Here is an 18,155-nt window from a genome sequence, read left to right as displayed (position 1 = left end):
CCCAGAAACTATAACCTCTAGCTAACTGTTTAGCAGAGAATGAAGTGTGCAGGAAAGCAACAGGCTAACCTAAAAAATTAGGTTTTTACCTAGTGAAATTAACACTGGGTTATTTGCCTGTAAAACATGCAAGTAGCATATGATAAACAGGGCTAAGCATCCTGTGAACAACAGATCAGAATGAAGTTCTGCCGTCCTGCAACATGAATGGTAGTGGGCAATTAATCAGAGGGGGTGGCTCACAAATGTTATTTTCCTCAACAAGTGAGTGAAGTCATATCAGTGAAAAAGACTGGGCTGAAGCATTTGCATCCATCTGCAGTCTGAAAGTAGGATCAATCCAACCCAGCTAAATACCAACTAATCAGTCTATACTCATGCATCAGCAAATTGTTAGAAGTGGTAGTTGACAGTGTTATTAAGTGCAGTTACTCAGGAATAATGTTCTTGCTGACACACCGTTTGGTTTCCGACAGGACCATTCTGTTCCTGAGATAGCAGGAACTAGCAGTGCTGGAGAATCTGAAATAACAATGTGTTGATCTGGATGAACACATCAGGCCAAGCGACAGTAAAGCTGATGTTTTGGGTTTGGACCTTACTTCAGAAAGTTTTCTGAAAGAAGGGCCCAGACATGAAGCATCAGCTTTTCTGCCCCTCTGCTGCTTGGCCTGCTGTGTTTCTGATCTGTGTTTCAACATGGACATGAGCTGCGTTCCAGAGGTGAGGTGACAGGAAGACAGCGTTTGACGACATGTGGCATCAAGGAGCCCCTGAGCAAATCCAAAGTCAAGAGGACTCTGTGGGCAAAACTGTTAGTTGGAATCAAACTGAGCATAAAGGAGGATGGTTGAATTCTTTGGCGGTTAATCACCAGAATTCCAGGAACATCAACGTGGTACTTTAAGGTAGTATCCTAGGCCCAACCATCTTCATCTGCTTCATCATTGATCTTCCCTCCATCATAACGTCAGAACTGGGCACGTTTCCAGACTGCAGTACGTTTGGCGCTGTTCACCAGATACTGAAGCAACTGTCTTTTGCAGCAACAGATGAACAACATCCAATCTTGAACTGATAAGTGGCAAGTTTTTTTTGCATCATGAGTGCCATACAATGGCAGTCTCCAAGAAGAATAAAGCTAACCATTTTGCCCAGGTGTTCATTGTCACAACCGCTGAATCCCCAGATTTCTAATGTCCTGGAATTACCATTGATCAGAAACTACAGCATGCCAGCCATTTTAATATTGTAGCTGCATGGACAAGTCAGAGCCTGAGAATTCTGGGGTGAATAATGCACCTACTGTTTTCCCAAAGCCTACCCGCCAAGACTCACATCCGCAGTTTAATGGAATGTATCTCCAGTGACATCAAAGAAGCATAACACATCCTGCTGATTTGATTGGCCACTCTGTGCCTCCCAACCTTGCGCGCTCCTCCTCTCCCTGATATGAAAGTCTTGAATGTGGATTGCCCTAAAGATGCCTCCTGCCTGATGGAAGTTGTCAGTAGAAAGAATTTTTTTTTTGTACAGCACCGACCTGACATGGAAAAGCTGTGTAATTGTAATGAAGTTGAGATAATGCAGCAAGACAGAGGTATATGCTAGACTCAGTGTGCTCTTCGCTTATTCTCATCTGAGCCTGTGGGAATCCAATCAAATATCAAGCAAATTTTGTTGATCATTTTTAAGGAGAATAGTTTCCAGTATATACCATCATGATAAAAGTTGCTGCCTACAATTAATCCCCTGTTTGCTATGCTAAACATTTCTCTAACTCTGGGAATCAAATTTCCCCATCAGAAAGTGACATCTGCACAGCAGACAGCGGGGAATCGACTCGCAGCTTTCAATCTTTTCTTCTTTGCTACAATGCATAAACTGGACGGTAGTCAAAATAGTCATTTTGTAATCAGGATTAATATCCGTTCAGGTGTTGCATTCTGGTATCCCCGCTTATAGCTTGCTCAAGTATATACATTAAAATCTCAGTTATGTAATGTCTGTTTTTAGTATTTTTCTGTGGAAAGCACTGAGACACCAGATTTTCATGCTTTTATTTATTGAGTTTTGTGACTTGTCTCACCAGCATTGATCAAATATATTCGGCCAGTCTTGGTGTCTCGCTCAGACCAGTATTCCCGCCGGAAAACAGTCGAAGAAATTAAGCAAAGAGCCCTGTCTAATGGCAGGTGGCCTCAGGTGAATTTTTACTTGATGTGAATGTTACAAGATATAACCTTAAAATAATTTTTATGCCTGTGATAATGTGAATACTTTAAAGTGGTAATAAACAACTAGTTGGGTAATTTCTGAAAGAAAGCTCTGTTAATGTTGTGAGTAAGGTACCAAGATTTGCTGCTCATTTCTAACAGTGACTTTTCCTTTTCTAATCTTGTGTACTGGAACCTTGATGTTTTCTCTCCACGTCTTAGGAAGCTGCACGTGAACATAGGATTTCAAAGCAGACTAGGCCTTTTGTCTTCTGAAGTCTGCTCTGCTATTCAACACGCTCAGGCTAATCTGTTTGTCTTTGGAATTCCATAGTCCCATCTACTCTTAATATCCTTCGATTCTTATTAGTACAGAATCAATCTCATTCTGCCAAAGCAAAAGTTCAGTTACCATTCGTCTTCTGCTTTGAAAGAGTTCCAACATCGCATATCAGTCGGTGTGTGTGTGTTGGGGAATGGCCGGGGGTGGGGGGGGGAGGGGGGGGGTTGGTGGTGGCGGCGGCGAGGTGGGAATCCTCTTCTTCTGTTATAAAAGGCAATTCCCAATTAATTGTTGAGGTTGTCCCTGAGAATGTTACAACTTCTATCAATTCACCCTTCACCTCTTCAAAACCAGACTGGAAACTGGCCCAGTCTGTCCAACCTGTTCATTCCAGGTATCAACCACCTTGAATTGCCTTTGAAAAATTTACATCTTTCCTTCAATTGAGACCATTACCATGCACAGTATTCACATTGTGGCCCCCATCTTTGGAGAGAGAAACAGCCCTTCAGAACTGCAGAGAGCTGAGAAACATTGGTTTCTACATATGAGAAAGGAGAGAGACGCAGATGGAACAGATAGTGAGGGTGCCTTGAGCAAAATACGAGAGTGTTAATGATAGTACAAGAGAGATATGGATGACAGATGTTAATGGTAAGTGTTAAGTAGGAGAAAATAGGTCAGCTTTGCCAAGAACAAGCCCAAGTAAATGGGATGTAATCAGAATTAAGGACAGTGTTCATTGTCTGAAGTTGTGGAACTCTTGTTGCATCCTGAAGGTCGTAAAATGCCTGAGAAGATGACGTACTGTTCCAGTAGCTTGCTTTGGGCTTTGCTGGAACACTGCATCACCACTGAGCAAGATGTATTAAATTAGCAAGCAACTCGAAGGTAAAGGTTATTCTTACATAACCAGCAGAAGTGTGTCACAAATCAGTCACCTAGTTTATATTTGGCCTCTCCCCTTAGAGAGATGATATTTTGAACAGTGAATAATGCAGGTTATTTGAAAAAATACAAGTAAATTGCTTCTGGGAAGTGTATTTGAGGCCTTGGACAGTGAGGAGTGAGAAGGTTTTTCAAAAAAAAGGACAGTCATTATACCACTTGTGATTCCATGCGAGAGTGAAAGATGAGTGGACCTGGATGCAGTAGAGGAAACTGAGAAAATGGAAATAGATGTAGGCCATTCTTCAAGCCTATTAACAGGCTTGTTAGTAACAAATTAAATTGATAGCAGGAAGTGATATAGAGTCAGAATGTGTAAAATTTCTGAGTAGAGTTGAGGAGCTACCAAGGGGTGAAAAAAACACTGGGAATTGTGTGTAGGCTTCCTATACACAAGGATGTAGGAAAGAAAATAAATCAGGAGATAGAGAAGGCATGTAAGACACCTATTATAATGATCATGGGGGACTCCCATATGCAGGTGGACTGGGCAAATCAGGTTGGTAACGGATTTCATGAAAAGAAATTCATGGACTGTCAGATTTTTTTTTGACCAGCTTGTGGTAGGGCCAATGGGGGAAACAGGCAGTTCTAGATTTGATCATGTGTAATGAGGCAGACTTGATTAGAGAGCTCTAATGTGCGTGAGCCCCTAGGGGACGGTGACTATACTAGTAAATTCACACGGTATTTGAGGGGGAGAACCTGGAATCACATGTAATGGTATTACGTGTGTGTAATGGTAACTTCAGAACCTTGAGGGAGGAGTTGGCTGAAGTTGCTTGGAAGGGGACCCTTGCAGGGAAGATAACAGAGCAGCAATGGCAGGAGTTTCTAGTGGCAATTCAGGAGGCATGGCACAGTTCATCCCAAGGAACCATGTTATGGGAGGAGAAGGCAATGATGGCTGACAAGGAAAGTCAGGTACAGTATAAAAGCACCAGAAAAAGCAAAGTGCGGTGAAGGTTAGAGGGAAGCCAGAACATTGGGAAACTTTTAAAAACCTTTATTGTTAAATTGTTAAATCAATGAATCAAATTCCCTTTTACTATAACCTTCACACATTTAATACTCCAGCAAAGTCAAACTGTTGTGTAACAAATTTGGTTATTTTACTGTCCTCTGTGGCCGTTCCCACCAACAGCATCCAGAGCAGTAGACCTGTTCCACAAGGAAATGGTAACAAGGCTGCTGAGCTGCCTGCCTAATTCTGCTCACCAGCCTGGTGGCCAGATATTCCCTTGCTTCCTGTCTAACCGATATGCTACTTGCTACCCACAATAATTTCAGCCTCCTAGAGGTGCCACAGTGACCTCAGCTGCTGTTCCAGCTTCAGAACTCTGGCTTCCAAAAGGTGCAGCTGGAAACACTTTTTGCATGCACTCAGTGACTGTCTGGCTGGCTGTGTAGAGCAGCAAGAGCACACCACGGTCTTGAGCTCCCCTTCCATGACTTATCCCTTTTATTTAAATTCTTAGATTGTTTTACTCTCGGCCGGTTGTCTTTGGACTTCTATGCTATTGCCCTTTTTAAAAACTGTGAATACACAAACTGTAAGCAATAAAAATAGTGGTGGCAGTCACTTGATGACCAGTTTGATTGACCAAGGAAATTCCATTTTACTGGTCGAGTTTTCTGGGTCCTTGCGTGGCTGAGCCCAATCCTCGAGCCATATCGCCAACTAGATATTTGGCACACGTTTTTGGTGGTGGATCTGATCCTTAACCTTGAGTTTACTGGATTGCCTTTCTGTTTCCTTTTCCGTTCTTCATCCTGCTAGGTGTTCTCCAAGAATTATGACCCTGCAGGAGCTTCCTCCAAGTCGGTTCCTTCTGAATGAAGGCCTCTTACCCATTTGAATCTATGTCGTATCCCTTTAAGGGAAGTATTCAGGGAGACTTTGAAACACCTTCTTTGTTGTCCTGTTGTTCAGGTGCCTTGCTTGAGCTAGGTTAAAATGCTTGTCTTCGCAGTCAAAACTAAGGCTTCCTAAGTGCGCAGCCAGCCCAGCAGAGTTGGTTTCAAATGAGCATGGCCTCTGCTGGTACTATTGGCTCCTTCAAGGACGCTGTTGTTAATATTCCTGTCCTGCCAGTTGATGTGGAGAACCCATCTCAAACAGCATTGACAGTACTTCTGAACGACCTCAGTTGGTGCCTATGTTTTTTCCGAGTTTTGGAGTCATGTCAAAGATTGGACGAGTATTTACACTGTCAGCTATTTCCTTTTAGCCTGAGCCACTTATTGAATTGACACTGCTTCACATGCTCCACCTCTAAAAGTTTGCGAGCTGCTGCTCCAACTGAGCGCACTCTGGGCTTTGTTTCTCAGGCTTCTATCAGGAAGTTTTGCTGTTGTTGTTCACTCCCAAGTATGCTGCACCCTTGCTGTTTCACCATTCCCTGTGGAATGCTGACAAGGGACGGGGATGAGGAAGATGTTTGTGATGGATAGGTTAGAGTTCTGACCTTTTATTTACAAGGAAGAATGTGAGAGATTACAATTCGAGAATGGAAATTGACGTGCACTTTTTGCTTTTGGCTAAACTTAAATCCCCTTCCTGGAGGCTAGGATGCTAAGTTCCTGGTTGACCTTGCCGTAAGCGCTCTCACTTTTGAACAGTGTTCCATATTTAGTTTGAATTATCCTGCTAACTGTCCTCTTGGACTTTGTATTTTGAGCATGTTTTCAACCTCCATGTGCGTAACTATTTGACATCCACTATTTCCAAAATTTGTGTGCATTTGAAATCAGTTTGACTTTTTAATGACCATATTTTGAAAAAAAGAAATGTTATTCTATATATTCCGTTAAATGGTTCATGATCTTGTTTCCAGGTAATGATATTCCCAGAGGGTACATGTACGAATAGGTCATGTCTGATAACCTTCAAACCTGGTAAGGCAATAGTTTCATTCTTGCCAATAGTTTCAGTATAGCATAAGACAGTTACAGTACTTAAAATGTGATCACTTGATTTCTGAATTACTTGGATATAATTTTTATTTTGCCTCTGCAGAGTATATTTCAACCTGTTTAAAACTGTATTGAAATCTTAGTGATCACAATTCTGTTTTATTTGCAGAAGAAATTGTGAAGCATTGAGTACCCTGTTAACATAATGTTATATATAGAATTTTAATTTGTACAAGAATTTTTATGGATTCAATATTTAGCACATTATCACAACAAATTTCTTAAAAATAATCTTTTGATTTAGGAACTTTTCAGTCCTATGGCTTCTTTCTACTGTGTGCTTTAGTTAAAATAGTTTTGTGCATTAGATGTATCAACTACAGTTTGTCACTATGAACATATTGTTAGTGTTTCCTGACCTGTACACAGTATAGAACTACTGCAAGAATTGTCTTAGGAACTCTCAAGTTGAGAAAACCACCCTTTGTATTCCAAAGCAATTTTAGAGCAAATGGAACTTAAAGACTCTAAGCACAAAAGAGCTTTTTAGAACTCCTTTTTAGAAAGTCCTTAGGACTTTCTGGTCCTTATATTTAACCACAGGACCATGGGTCATTCGGCCCAGAAGTGTTCTACCATTTAATTAGATCATGTATTGTATCTCGGTCTACCCACTTTATTCCCATATTCTTTAATACCCATAGCAAACAAAAATCTATCAATCTTAATTGAAATTACAAATTGACCTGCCTTGATAACTTTCTATTACTCTTTTGTATAAGAAAATGTTTCCTAAAATCACTACTTGAATGCATCTTTGTTCTGCCTAACTGTCGAATCCTTTAATCGTCACAACCACCTCAGTTTAATCACCTCATAATATTTTAAAATCAAGGAAAGCATATTGAGTTTATGAAGTCTGTCCCCAGATTTTACCTATTGACCCTGTATCATTCTGGTTCATCTGTACTATAGCCACTCTCACCTGAGGCTAGGAGTCCCTAAGTTATTTGGGTTGGTGTCTGGCATGGTAGTACCAATTGATACAATGCTTTCTTCCTCAGTGTTTTTGTTTTCTTTTTCTTTTCCATTGAATACGGTGGCTGTTGCTATCCTCTCCCATTTCTTCCAGGAGGCAAGGTCAATCTCACTCCTGGCACTTTCTTAAAATGAATTCATCGGGTATGGGTGTTGCTGACTAGGTCCGCATTTATTCTTAAAACCTCATTGCTTTTGAAGATGGTGGTAAGTTGCCTTTTGAACCACCAAAATTTATTTGCTGTATTGTAGACCCACAATGCTGTTAGGGAGGGAGTTCCAGGATTTTGACCCAGGGACACCTGCAGGAAGGATAATATATCTCCAAGTCAGGATGGTGAGTGGTTTGGAGGTGCATGTATATATGGTGTTCTCGTGTATTTCTTGCTCTTGTCCTTCTAGATTATGGTGGTCATGGGTTTGGGAGTCTTAGAAAATTCCTGCCATGTCGTAGATAATACAGTGTTGGAGATAGAGGCTGTGAACGTTCTGATACTGATCAGATGGCATCAGCCTGGATGTTCTCAAATTTCATGTGTGGAGCTACAGTCATCCAGCAAGTGAGGGGTATTCCATGACTTTTCTGACTTGTGCCTTGTAGAGGGTCAGTAGGCTTTGGGGAGTCAAGAGATGAATTACTTGCTGCAAGATACCTTGCCTCTGATCTGCTCTTGTATTCACAGTATTTCTATAACTAGCCAGGTTCATCATTGTAGCGTGTAAGATTCAGCAATGGTAATGCTGTTGAATGTCAGGGGGTGATGGTTAGATTCTCTTGTTGGAAATAGTGATTGCCTGGCACAGTTCTGGTATGAATACTGCTTGATGTGCATCAGCCCAAAGCTGCATTTGGACATTTACTGCTTCGGTATCTGAAGAGTTGTGAATGCTGAATATGGTGCATTTATCTTGTTCACTTGACCTTATGATGGAGGGCTGATCATTTCAGCAATAGAACATTGTTGGGCCAACGGCACTGAAGATTGCTGGGGAATCTTTTAAAAATCACCAGAGAGAGAGGACAGCTTAAAAAAGCAGTCTGGGTGGAGGCCTGTGTGGGGTGGAGAATCATAAGGGAATATAGGGGTTTTCTTTACATATCTAAAAGTTGAGAGAGAGGTAACAGTGAACATTGGACTGCTGGAATATGAGCCTGGAGAAGTAGTAATGGGGATCGAAGAAATAGCAGAGGAACTGAATAGGTACTATGCATCAGGTTTTACAATAAAAGACACCCAGCAACATACCAGAACTTTGAGAGTCTGGGGCTGAGGTGTTATGACAGTCACTAAAGAGAAAGTGTTGGGGATGCTGAAAAGTCTGAAGGCAAATAAATCACCTGGACTAAATGCAATACACCCCACAGTTCTGAAAAAGATGGCTGAAGAGATTACAGAGGAATTAATCGTGGTCTTTCAGAATCACAAAAGTCTGGGAGGATCTCAGAGGACTGGAAAGTGACAAACGTAAGCCCCTGTTTAAGAAGAGAGGCCAAAGACAGGAAACTATAGCTGGTTAGCCTGACCTTGGTGGTTGCTAAGATATTCGAGTCCATTATTAAGGATGAAATTGTGGAGTACTTGCAAGTGCATGCTAAACTAGGGTGAAGTGAAACACATGGGTCGCTGGACTCCAAATCCTTAACTCTGCTGTCTCTACAAATACTGCTAGGCCTGTTGATTTTCTTCAGCTGTTTCTGTTTCAGATTTCCAGCGTCTACAGTTCTTTGTCTTATTTCAGCTGAAGTCTGGCATCAGTGATGCTGAGGACTTCAGCAGGACGGTGATAAAATTAAGATGTAACATGCAGGAAGGTGTAGGCCCTGAGATCATGTTGAGTTTGAGAATAGTTTTGGGAGATTTAGTGAGCAGAGATATGTATATGTAAAGAGGTTGTAGGGTCCACATGTCTTTCTGGCATGTATACCCTGATCAGACTATCAGTGGTACCTGCTGCTGCTCTCCGTATCATTGTCAGCACTGATCCCTCAAGGGGAATGGTCTTGTGGAATTGCTTCCTCTCTTAGATTGCTTGAAGTCTAATAGCATCAGGTCAAACATGGGGTTAGGAAAACATCTCTGGTTACCATGACCTGTGATCCTTTAACTGATGAAAGTCAATTTTCACGTGAAGATTTACGTCTGCCTTACCCTTTCCCTGGTCCCTTCCCCTTTTTATATTAAATATATCAAATAACTTGATCATCAGTGAAGTGAAGGAAGAGGTCTTCAAAAGTCTTAAACAAGAGTGTTGTCACTGATGCCGAGTTTGGGTTCTGCTGAAGCCACTCTGCTGTTAACCTTATTACACTCTGGATTCCAAACATGGAGAAAAGAGTTAACTTCCACAGTTGAATTCCTTGCCCTTTGCACCAAGGCCATATTTTACCAGTGTTGCATGAAGGAGCCCTAGCAACCCTAGGATTTAAGGAAGGATCACTTGTGATTAGAGTCTTACATGGTACAAAGGAAGATAATTGTTGGCAGTCAGTCACCATTGTCTCGGTACGTAATATTGCGGGTTCTTCGGGGTAGTGTCCTAGGCCTACTAATGATTTTAATTTTGACTTACTGCCGTGAGTACCTAAGTACAGTGAAAAGCTGTGTTTAGAAGTAGTACAGGCAGATCATGGTAATTAAGGGCATACAGATCATAGGGTGGAAACAAAACCTAAAGGCACATAGGTTACATCACACAAGGCGTGCACTAGTCAAGATCAATACTACCAAATTGGCATGATTTGAAGTTAGAAAGTTCATGCATCAGTCTAATAACAGCCGGAGGAAGCTGTTCCTGAACCTGCTGGTGCATGTGCTCAAACTATTCTGTCTCATGGCTGACAGAGGTTTAGGAGAGCGTTACTTGGGTACAACGAGTCTTTGGTGATGGCAGCAAGAAGCTGTGTAAATGGAGTCTGTGGATGGAAGGTTGGCTTCCATGATGGTCAGGGCTGTGCATACAACTTTCTGTAGTTTATACAGTGCTGGGCAGGGCAGTTGACGTACCAGGCCATTAAGCACCCAGACGGTATGCATCCAAATACTGGTGCATTTGAAAAAGTGAGGGTCCTTATGGACATGCCAAATTTCTTGAGCCACCTGAGGAGGAAGAAGAGCAATTGTTGTGCTATCTTGACCATTGCATCAGTGTGGCAAGTCCAGGACAAGTTTTCAGTTATCGTCCCTCCTAGGAACTTGATGCTGTCCACCCTGTCAACCTCAGCTCCATGGATATCGATGGGGACATGTTCACCTTTCTTTCTGAAGTCAGTGATCAGTTCTTTAGTCTTGCCAATGTTGAGATTAAGGTTGTTCTCATTGCAACACATCACCGAACCTTCTATCTCCTTTCTGTATTTTGAGTCTTCATTGTCAGATAGCCTAAGCTACTTCATCAGTGACTTTCCCTCTAACATGAGGCTGAGAGTGGAGATATTCTCTGGAGATTACACAATATTCAACACCGATTGCAGCAACTCATGCTGAAACAGATCATGTAAAATGCAGCAAGATCCAGATCGTTTCCAGTTCTGAGCAAATGGAAGGCAACATGCATGACCGTATCCAACAAGAGAGAATCTAATTGTTGCCCCTTAGCATTCAATTGCATTGCATTCACTGAATTCACCACAGTTCACATCATTGATTAGACACTCAGCTGAATAGGGCTTATCAATGCCATGACTATAAGAGCAAGTCAGAAGCTAGGAATCCTGCAGTGAGTAACTCACCTGCTGACTTCCCAAAATCTGTGTATCATCTACAAGGCACATGTCAATCGAATGATGGAATACACGCTACTTGCCTGCACGAGTGCAGCTCCAGCACCACTCCAGAAACTCTAACATCCAGGATGAAGCAACCGGCTTGATTGGCATTACATCTTCAAATTGACACCATCTACCATTGATGTACAGACGCAGCAGTATGTACCATCTGCAAGAAAATGGCAGAAATTCACCAAGGTTCCTTAGCACCTTCCAAACCCATGCCCACTACCATCTGGAAGGAAAATGATAACAGTCGCATGGGAACATCACCACTAACTGCAACTTTTTCTTCAATCCAATAGTGATTTCTAGAAAAGTATCCATGTTACAGAGGAGTGCTGGACAACCTAAAACGTATAAAGGTGGATAAGCCCCTGGGGCCTGAGGCAAGTGTACCCTTGAACTTTGTGGGAAGTTAGGGAGGTGATTGCTGGGCCTGTTGTTGACATAATTCCATAGATGCACTACCCTCTGCATAATAAAGGAGCCAGTTAGGTTCCTTTTAAATCCCCCCCCCGCCAACTTAAACCTATGCCTTCTAGTTTGGACTCCGTACCTTGAGGAAAATACCTGACTATTCATCCTTTCCTTGTTGCTCATGATTTTATAAACTTAAGCTCATCCCTCCGCCTCCAATGCTCCAGGGAACATAGCTTCAGCCTCTCCATATAGCTCAAGCCCTCCAACCCTGGCAACATCCTTGTGAACCTTTTCTGAACCCTTTCAAGTTTCACAACATCCTTCCTATTATCAGGGAGAGCAGGATTCAATGTACTATTTCAAAAGTGGCCTAAACAATGTCCTGTACAGCCACAACATGGCTTCCCAACTCCTGTACTCGATGCACTGACCAATAAAGGCAAGCATGACAAATGCCTCCTTCTCTACCCTGTCTACTTAAGATTTCACTTTCAAGAAACCATGAAACTACACCCCCATGACTCTGCTCAGTAATACTCCACAGGACCTTACCATTAAGTGTGTAAGTTCTGCCTCGATTTGCCTTCCCAAAATGCAGTACTGCGCATTTATCAAAATTAAACTCCACCTTGCCACTCCTTGGCCCATCTGATCAAGATCCCGTTGCACTCTGAAGTAACCTTCTTTGACCACAACACCAATTTTAGTGTCACCTGCAGAATTACTAACTTACTTCCTGCATTCACTTCCAGATCATTTATATAAATGAGAAAAAGCAGTGGACCCAGCACTGATCCTTGCACACCACTGTTTACAGGCCTCCAGTCTGAAAAGCAACCCACCACCACCCCCCTGACCTTTTTTGAGCTAAATTTGCATCCATGTGGCTAGTTCTCCCTGTTTTTTCGCATGATCTTACCTTGCTAATCAGTTTACTGTGTGGAATCTTGTCAAACGCCTTGCTGAAGCCCATATAGACAATGTCCATCGCTCTGCCTTCAATCCTCTGTTACTTTTTCAACTAACTCAAGCAAGATGGTGAGAGGCAATTTCCCAGTACAAAGTCATGTTGACTGTCCCCAGTCAGTCCTTGTTTTTCCAAATACATGTAGATCCTGTCCCTCAGAATCCCTTGCAACAACTTACCCACCATTGACACTAGGCTCAATGGTCTGTAGTTCCCAGGCTTTTTCTTAGGACATTAGGCAACCTTCAGGCTTCCACACCTCCACCCATGGCTAACAATGATACACTTATCTCAGGAAGGAGCCCAACAATTGCTTTCCACAAAGTTCAAGGGTATACTTGCTCAGGCCCCAGGGAATCACCCACCTTTATGCGTTTTAAGTTGTCCAGCACTACTCCTGTTTAATATTGATACTTTCCTAGATGTCACTGTTGGATTGAAGAAAAACTTGCAGTTAGTGATGTTCCCATGCAACTGTTATCATTGTCCTTCCAGATGGTAATGGGCGTGAGTTTGGGAGGTGCTATCTAAGGAGCCTTGGTAAATTTTCTGAAGAAGGGTCCCGACCCAAAACGTCAAGGCTTCCTCCTGCTCTGCTGCTTGGCCTGCTGTGCCTCACACTGTGTTATCTCAGATTCTCCAACATCGGCAGTTCCTACTATCTCTGAATTTCTGCAGTGTTTCTTGCAGATGGCACATTCTGCTGCATCTGTACATCAATGGTAGAAGGAATCATTGCATGCCAGAAGAGATGGAGGCTGGTACAATTACAACATTTAAAAGGCATCTAGATGGGTATATGAATGGAAAGGGTTTAGGAGTGATATGGGCGAAATGCTGGCAAATGGGGCTAGATTAATGGAGAATGTGTGTTTGGCATGTATGAATTGGACCAAAGAATCTATTTCCATGCTGTACATCTCTCTCTGACCCTCGCCAACCTTTCTTTTGGTGACATCACCATTCTTTCACTCACTGGGTCAAGATGCTGGAACTCACTCTCTAATGGCAGTGTTGATATACCTACACCAAATGGACTCACTAGTTTAAGATGACACCTCACTACAGCCTTCTCCAGCAACCAGAGATGAGCAACAAATCCTTGCCCACCCAGTGAACGAACTGAAAATAATTATTCTCTCCTTTGACTTGAGAAATCTTTTGGCAACTAACATCATGTCAGCCTTCTAAGGTAGTTGAAAACATGGGTTAAAGATGTGATGACACTATTTTGGGCAAGAGTAGGAGATATTTCTCCCCAATGTTCTGAACAATATTTCTGTCAGTCAAGATAATAGGATTATTTGATTGCTGTTACATTGGAGCTTGAGACAGCTTACTGAATGCAGATTATCTGCCGTTTTCCTACTTTACAACAAAGAGGAAAATTCAAAAAATAACTAATTGGCTGTAAAGTTGTTTCAACACCTCAGCATAAAATTTAGTGCCAACCTACCTTGATTTCTGTGGCTGGAGAGCTATATGATGCATCAGAAGTAGGGAGCGTGAAGGATGCAAAAGACCAAAAGAGCTGCAGATGCTGCAAATCAGGAACGAACCAGTTGTTGGAAATGTAACGGCTTGGCAGTGTCTGTGAAGATAAAAAATCTGAGTTAACGTTTTGGATCCAGTGACCCTTCCTCAGAAAAATAGCATTCGTTGTATAAATGCAAGTTTATAGCTAAATGTTGTTTGAAATTGTGATGCAGTCCTGGGAAGTTTGTTTCAGTTGGAATCTTGTGTTGACTATTTTGAATTTTATTTTTTCACTATTGGGACCATGTCATTAATGGCGATGCTAGCCTGGTCCAAGGTGATACCCTCCCATACTTGTTTCTGTGACTTCCTTTCCATTTTGTGGGTCGAAGACAGACAGTGGTTCACTGCTGTGGTTTCTGCCACAGCCTCAAGTACAGCCTCTGAGAATTTGCAAACCTGCTTCCTAACTCCCCAGACAATCCTGACCCGTGACACTGTCTTACGCTTTCTGTTTCTTTATCACCCAGAATATCAAACCTTGTTTAGAAATTTGAGCTGTGACTCAGCCTATAGCTTTCTGTTTTCACACCTCCAGACACTTTTAGATAGTGATATTCGAAGGTTAACTTCAGCCATCTGTCATTTTAAATATGTATTTTTGTTTGTATATCTCCTGCTTAATGCTTGTTTCCACCCTTCCTTTAAATAACCTCAACCAACTTTACTGACAGAGTGCATTTAAAAGGAAATAAAATGGCCCGGTATATATAAATTTGTGCAGTCCTTTTAAATCAATAGTGTTATGCCTTTATATATGCAATGTTTGAATTGATTTGATTGAGTTTGTCGTATCAGTGAATATATGTCAAAGTTTTGTAAAAGTGGGGTTAGGCTAGTAGGGTTAGGCTAGTAGGGTTCTGGCCAAAGTTCATTCTTTATTTTTGTGGATTGCTTGAGTTTTTTGTTATTATTCGTGAATGTACTATTGTGGCAATTTTATCTTTTGATATTTACTTTGTGATAACCTGTACACAGATAAGGGTTTTATTGTTGACTCTAGTACTGTATTAAAGTTGCACTTAAGTTGCTATTTGTGAGCTATTAACTTATTTCCGTGATTAAATTGGGCTTACAGTAGTGTGGATTTTTTCAAATGAGTTACTGTCAAGTGGTCTTTGTCACTTCACAATGTTTTCCGCAGTCAAAAATTAATATAGCAATAAGGCTGTTAAAAATATCCTTTTTAAACTGAAAAGGATTTTGTTTGTATGTTCAGTTGACAAATTAGAGTACACCACCCTTTTAATTTCATTAGATAAAGTTAAGCTTCGATCAACTTTGGCATTCATGCATATCTTTGAGAACGAAATGCTTTTCAAATTTTACAGTCATAATTTGTATTTTTACATTCTGATATAATGACTAAAATGCCGTTTATATACGTAACTGTTGATATGACAATCACTCTTATGTAAAGCTTAAAAGCCAAGATGTCCTGCTTTGACTACTTCAATGTGTGTATTTAAGCCTATCACATTTAAAGTAGAATGTTAAAGGCCAATAGTAGTCAAGCTATCTGTTCAAAAGGCAGATTGTGATCGAGCAGGTAGCAACAGTTGAGTTATCGTAATGCTGCTGGTGGGGATGCTTTGAATGTCTAATCTGGGACAAAAGTTAATTGCTGCTTGGTAACAATTTTTAGACAAAATCCAACATGGATGAGAGTAATATGATTGATCTGTTTATGGACTTACAAAAGGCAATGGATAAAGTTTTTGTATGTTTGATTTGCTAACAGAATAGAAACCCATGAGATTAAAAGGGCAGTGATTATGTACATGTAAAAATTGGCTAAGAAACAGCAGTGTGGTGAGTCGGTAACTTCAAACTGAAGGGAAGTTCCAGGGATGGCTGCCAGAATATTAATGACTTGAACTTATTAAACTCAGCTTCAAATTTATAAATTAAGATAAAATCGAATATGAGAATGTAACATTTCAGATTAAAAGCAAAGTGATTTTGAAGTCCTTAAGCAGAAATCACACAAAGATGCCTAGCACCCAAGTTCAGCGGGTAGACGGAAAGGCAAATGGAATATTGGCCTTTTATTTCAAAAGGAATGGTATACAAGAATAGGAAAGTCTTGCTAAAAGTATATAAGGCTGTAGTTAGACTGCACTTAGATCACCATTTGGGTCCTCCTAACTATGAAAAGGTGCACTGTCATTCTAGGCAGGACGGAGAGTTTACTAGATAGGTCCCAGGTGTAAAGGGATTTTGAGGAACGGTTGTCTAAGTTGGACATGCACTGACTTGAGTCCAAAAAAAAATGACATTATTGAAGTACAAAAGATTCTTGGGAATTCTTGACCAGGTAAATGTGGAGAGGTTGTTTCACCTTTGCGTCTAGGACCAACAGCATAATAGGTCGGATTGTCAAGTATATTCAAGACTGAGACACCAATTTTAATCAGTAAGGGAATCCAGGGTTGTGGGGAAAAGACAGGAAAGTAAAGTTAATTATCAGGTCCGCCATAATGTCATTGAATGGCACAGCAAACTCAATGAGCTGAATGTCCAAGTTCGGCTCAACCTCTTAAGGTCTTAAAATAAATGCTGGAAATACTCAGCTGGTGAAATGATATCTGTGGAAAGAGCAGAGTTCATTTTTCTTGATAATGACTGATGTCTGATGAAAGGTCATCAACCTAAAATGTTAGCAATATTTTTCTATCTGCAGATGTTGCTTGACCTGCTAATGCCATCATTGCCTTTGCCTTTTCTTCTGTATCAGATTTCCAGTATCTGCATGTTGTGTTTGTGTGCTCAGGAAGGTGAATGAGGCTGATTTGGCAAATGAAATATAACGTAGAGCATTGTGAAGTCATGTATTTCGTTTGAAAGAATGATGAGATACACGTAAACTAAATTGTACAATTTTAAAGGTGGTATGTCGACCCAAACTTGGGGGTGAAGATGCACAGGGGTTTAAAGATGCCAGAGCAAACTGATTAGTTAATTTAAAAGGCATGTAGTTTCCTTCTCTTTATAAAATAAGCATAGAGTACACAACGAGGATATTTGTAAATTCCTAATTATGCTTTGCTGGAGTATTGTCCAGATGTGTTTTGGAAGAATGTCAAGGCCTTGGATGTCACCCTACACCACCTTACATTTTTCAGCCCTGATACATTCTTTCTTTAATACACTGTTCCCTTTCCAGCCTACCTATGTTGAGACTAGTGAAATAGGGTTGCTCTTTACAGTGTGGAGGGTATGGATAGATGTGATAATTATTCAGAATCATGTGTTTTGATAGAATAAATAAACAAACGGTTTCCAGTGGTGGAACAAGTGGTTAGCAGAGGGTACAGATTTAATGTAATTGCTGAAAGAGTCGGTGATATAACCACATGTTTTAAACACTAAGTTGTTATGGACTGGAATGTATTAAAGTTCATTAGGAGCAGATTCACTAGTTTTTGAAACAAAATTGGATAAATGATTGAAGATGAAACTTTGCAGAACTGGGGAGAGATCAAATGAGTAGGACCAATTGGATAGCTTCCCCAAGAACCAGGCACAATGGACCAAATGGCCTCCACTACACTCTATACATGATTCTACGAGCTTCTTTTGTTTGTTGAAACATTTTTGTTTCATTTTTGAAGTTTATGTAGATGGAACAGAGTTATTTAATTTTCAGGAATTCAGAAGCGAACTGTATACATTTGGGGTAATGCTAACCCCTAGTCAAAATATCTGCCCACTCCAAATGTAGGCTTACATGAGTAATGGTCAATTGAATGAGATACTGAACCTTTGATAATTCTATGGTAGATAATGTGTCTCTGCAGAAACCGTGGGAGAAAAAGACAATGACTGTTCAGAAGCGGGGGGCGTAAAAGATGGTATTATTGTTTTTCATTTTTTTGTACAGGTGCATTCATTCCTGGGGTTCCCGTGCAACCTGTGGTCTTGCGTTATCCTAATGAAACAGTAAGTACTTTTTAAAATCTGATTTTTTTTAAATGCACTTTACACATAATTATTCATTTTAGTAGTCTGATTAAGCTATTTATATTAAATCATTGTTCAATTACATTTGCTTTAAAAATA

The 18,155-nt window shown here is 40.8% G+C and overlaps 1 protein-coding gene across 2 annotated transcripts in view; it reads left to right on the top strand.

The window, feature by feature from the left end:
* lpcat1 (lysophosphatidylcholine acyltransferase 1) overlaps positions 1–18,155 on the top strand; it is a 144,062-nt gene that overhangs the window by 70,468 nt on the left and 55,439 nt on the right. For both annotated transcript variants that reach the window (XM_048562080.2, XM_048562098.2), the window contains exons 4-6: positions 2,093–2,205; positions 6,285–6,345; positions 17,977–18,035. In XM_048562080.2, coding sequence (XP_048418037.1) covers positions 2,093–2,205; positions 6,285–6,345; positions 17,977–18,035 — 233 coding nt within the window. The remainder of the gene's footprint in view (positions 1–2,092; positions 2,206–6,284; positions 6,346–17,976; positions 18,036–18,155) is intronic.

This window comes from Stegostoma tigrinum, chromosome 2 (assembly GCF_030684315.1).
Source record: "Stegostoma tigrinum isolate sSteTig4 chromosome 2, sSteTig4.hap1, whole genome shotgun sequence".
Lineage (NCBI taxonomy): Eukaryota > Metazoa > Chordata > Chondrichthyes > Orectolobiformes > Stegostomatidae > Stegostoma > Stegostoma tigrinum.
This window is presented reverse-complemented; position numbering and strand designations above follow the sequence as displayed.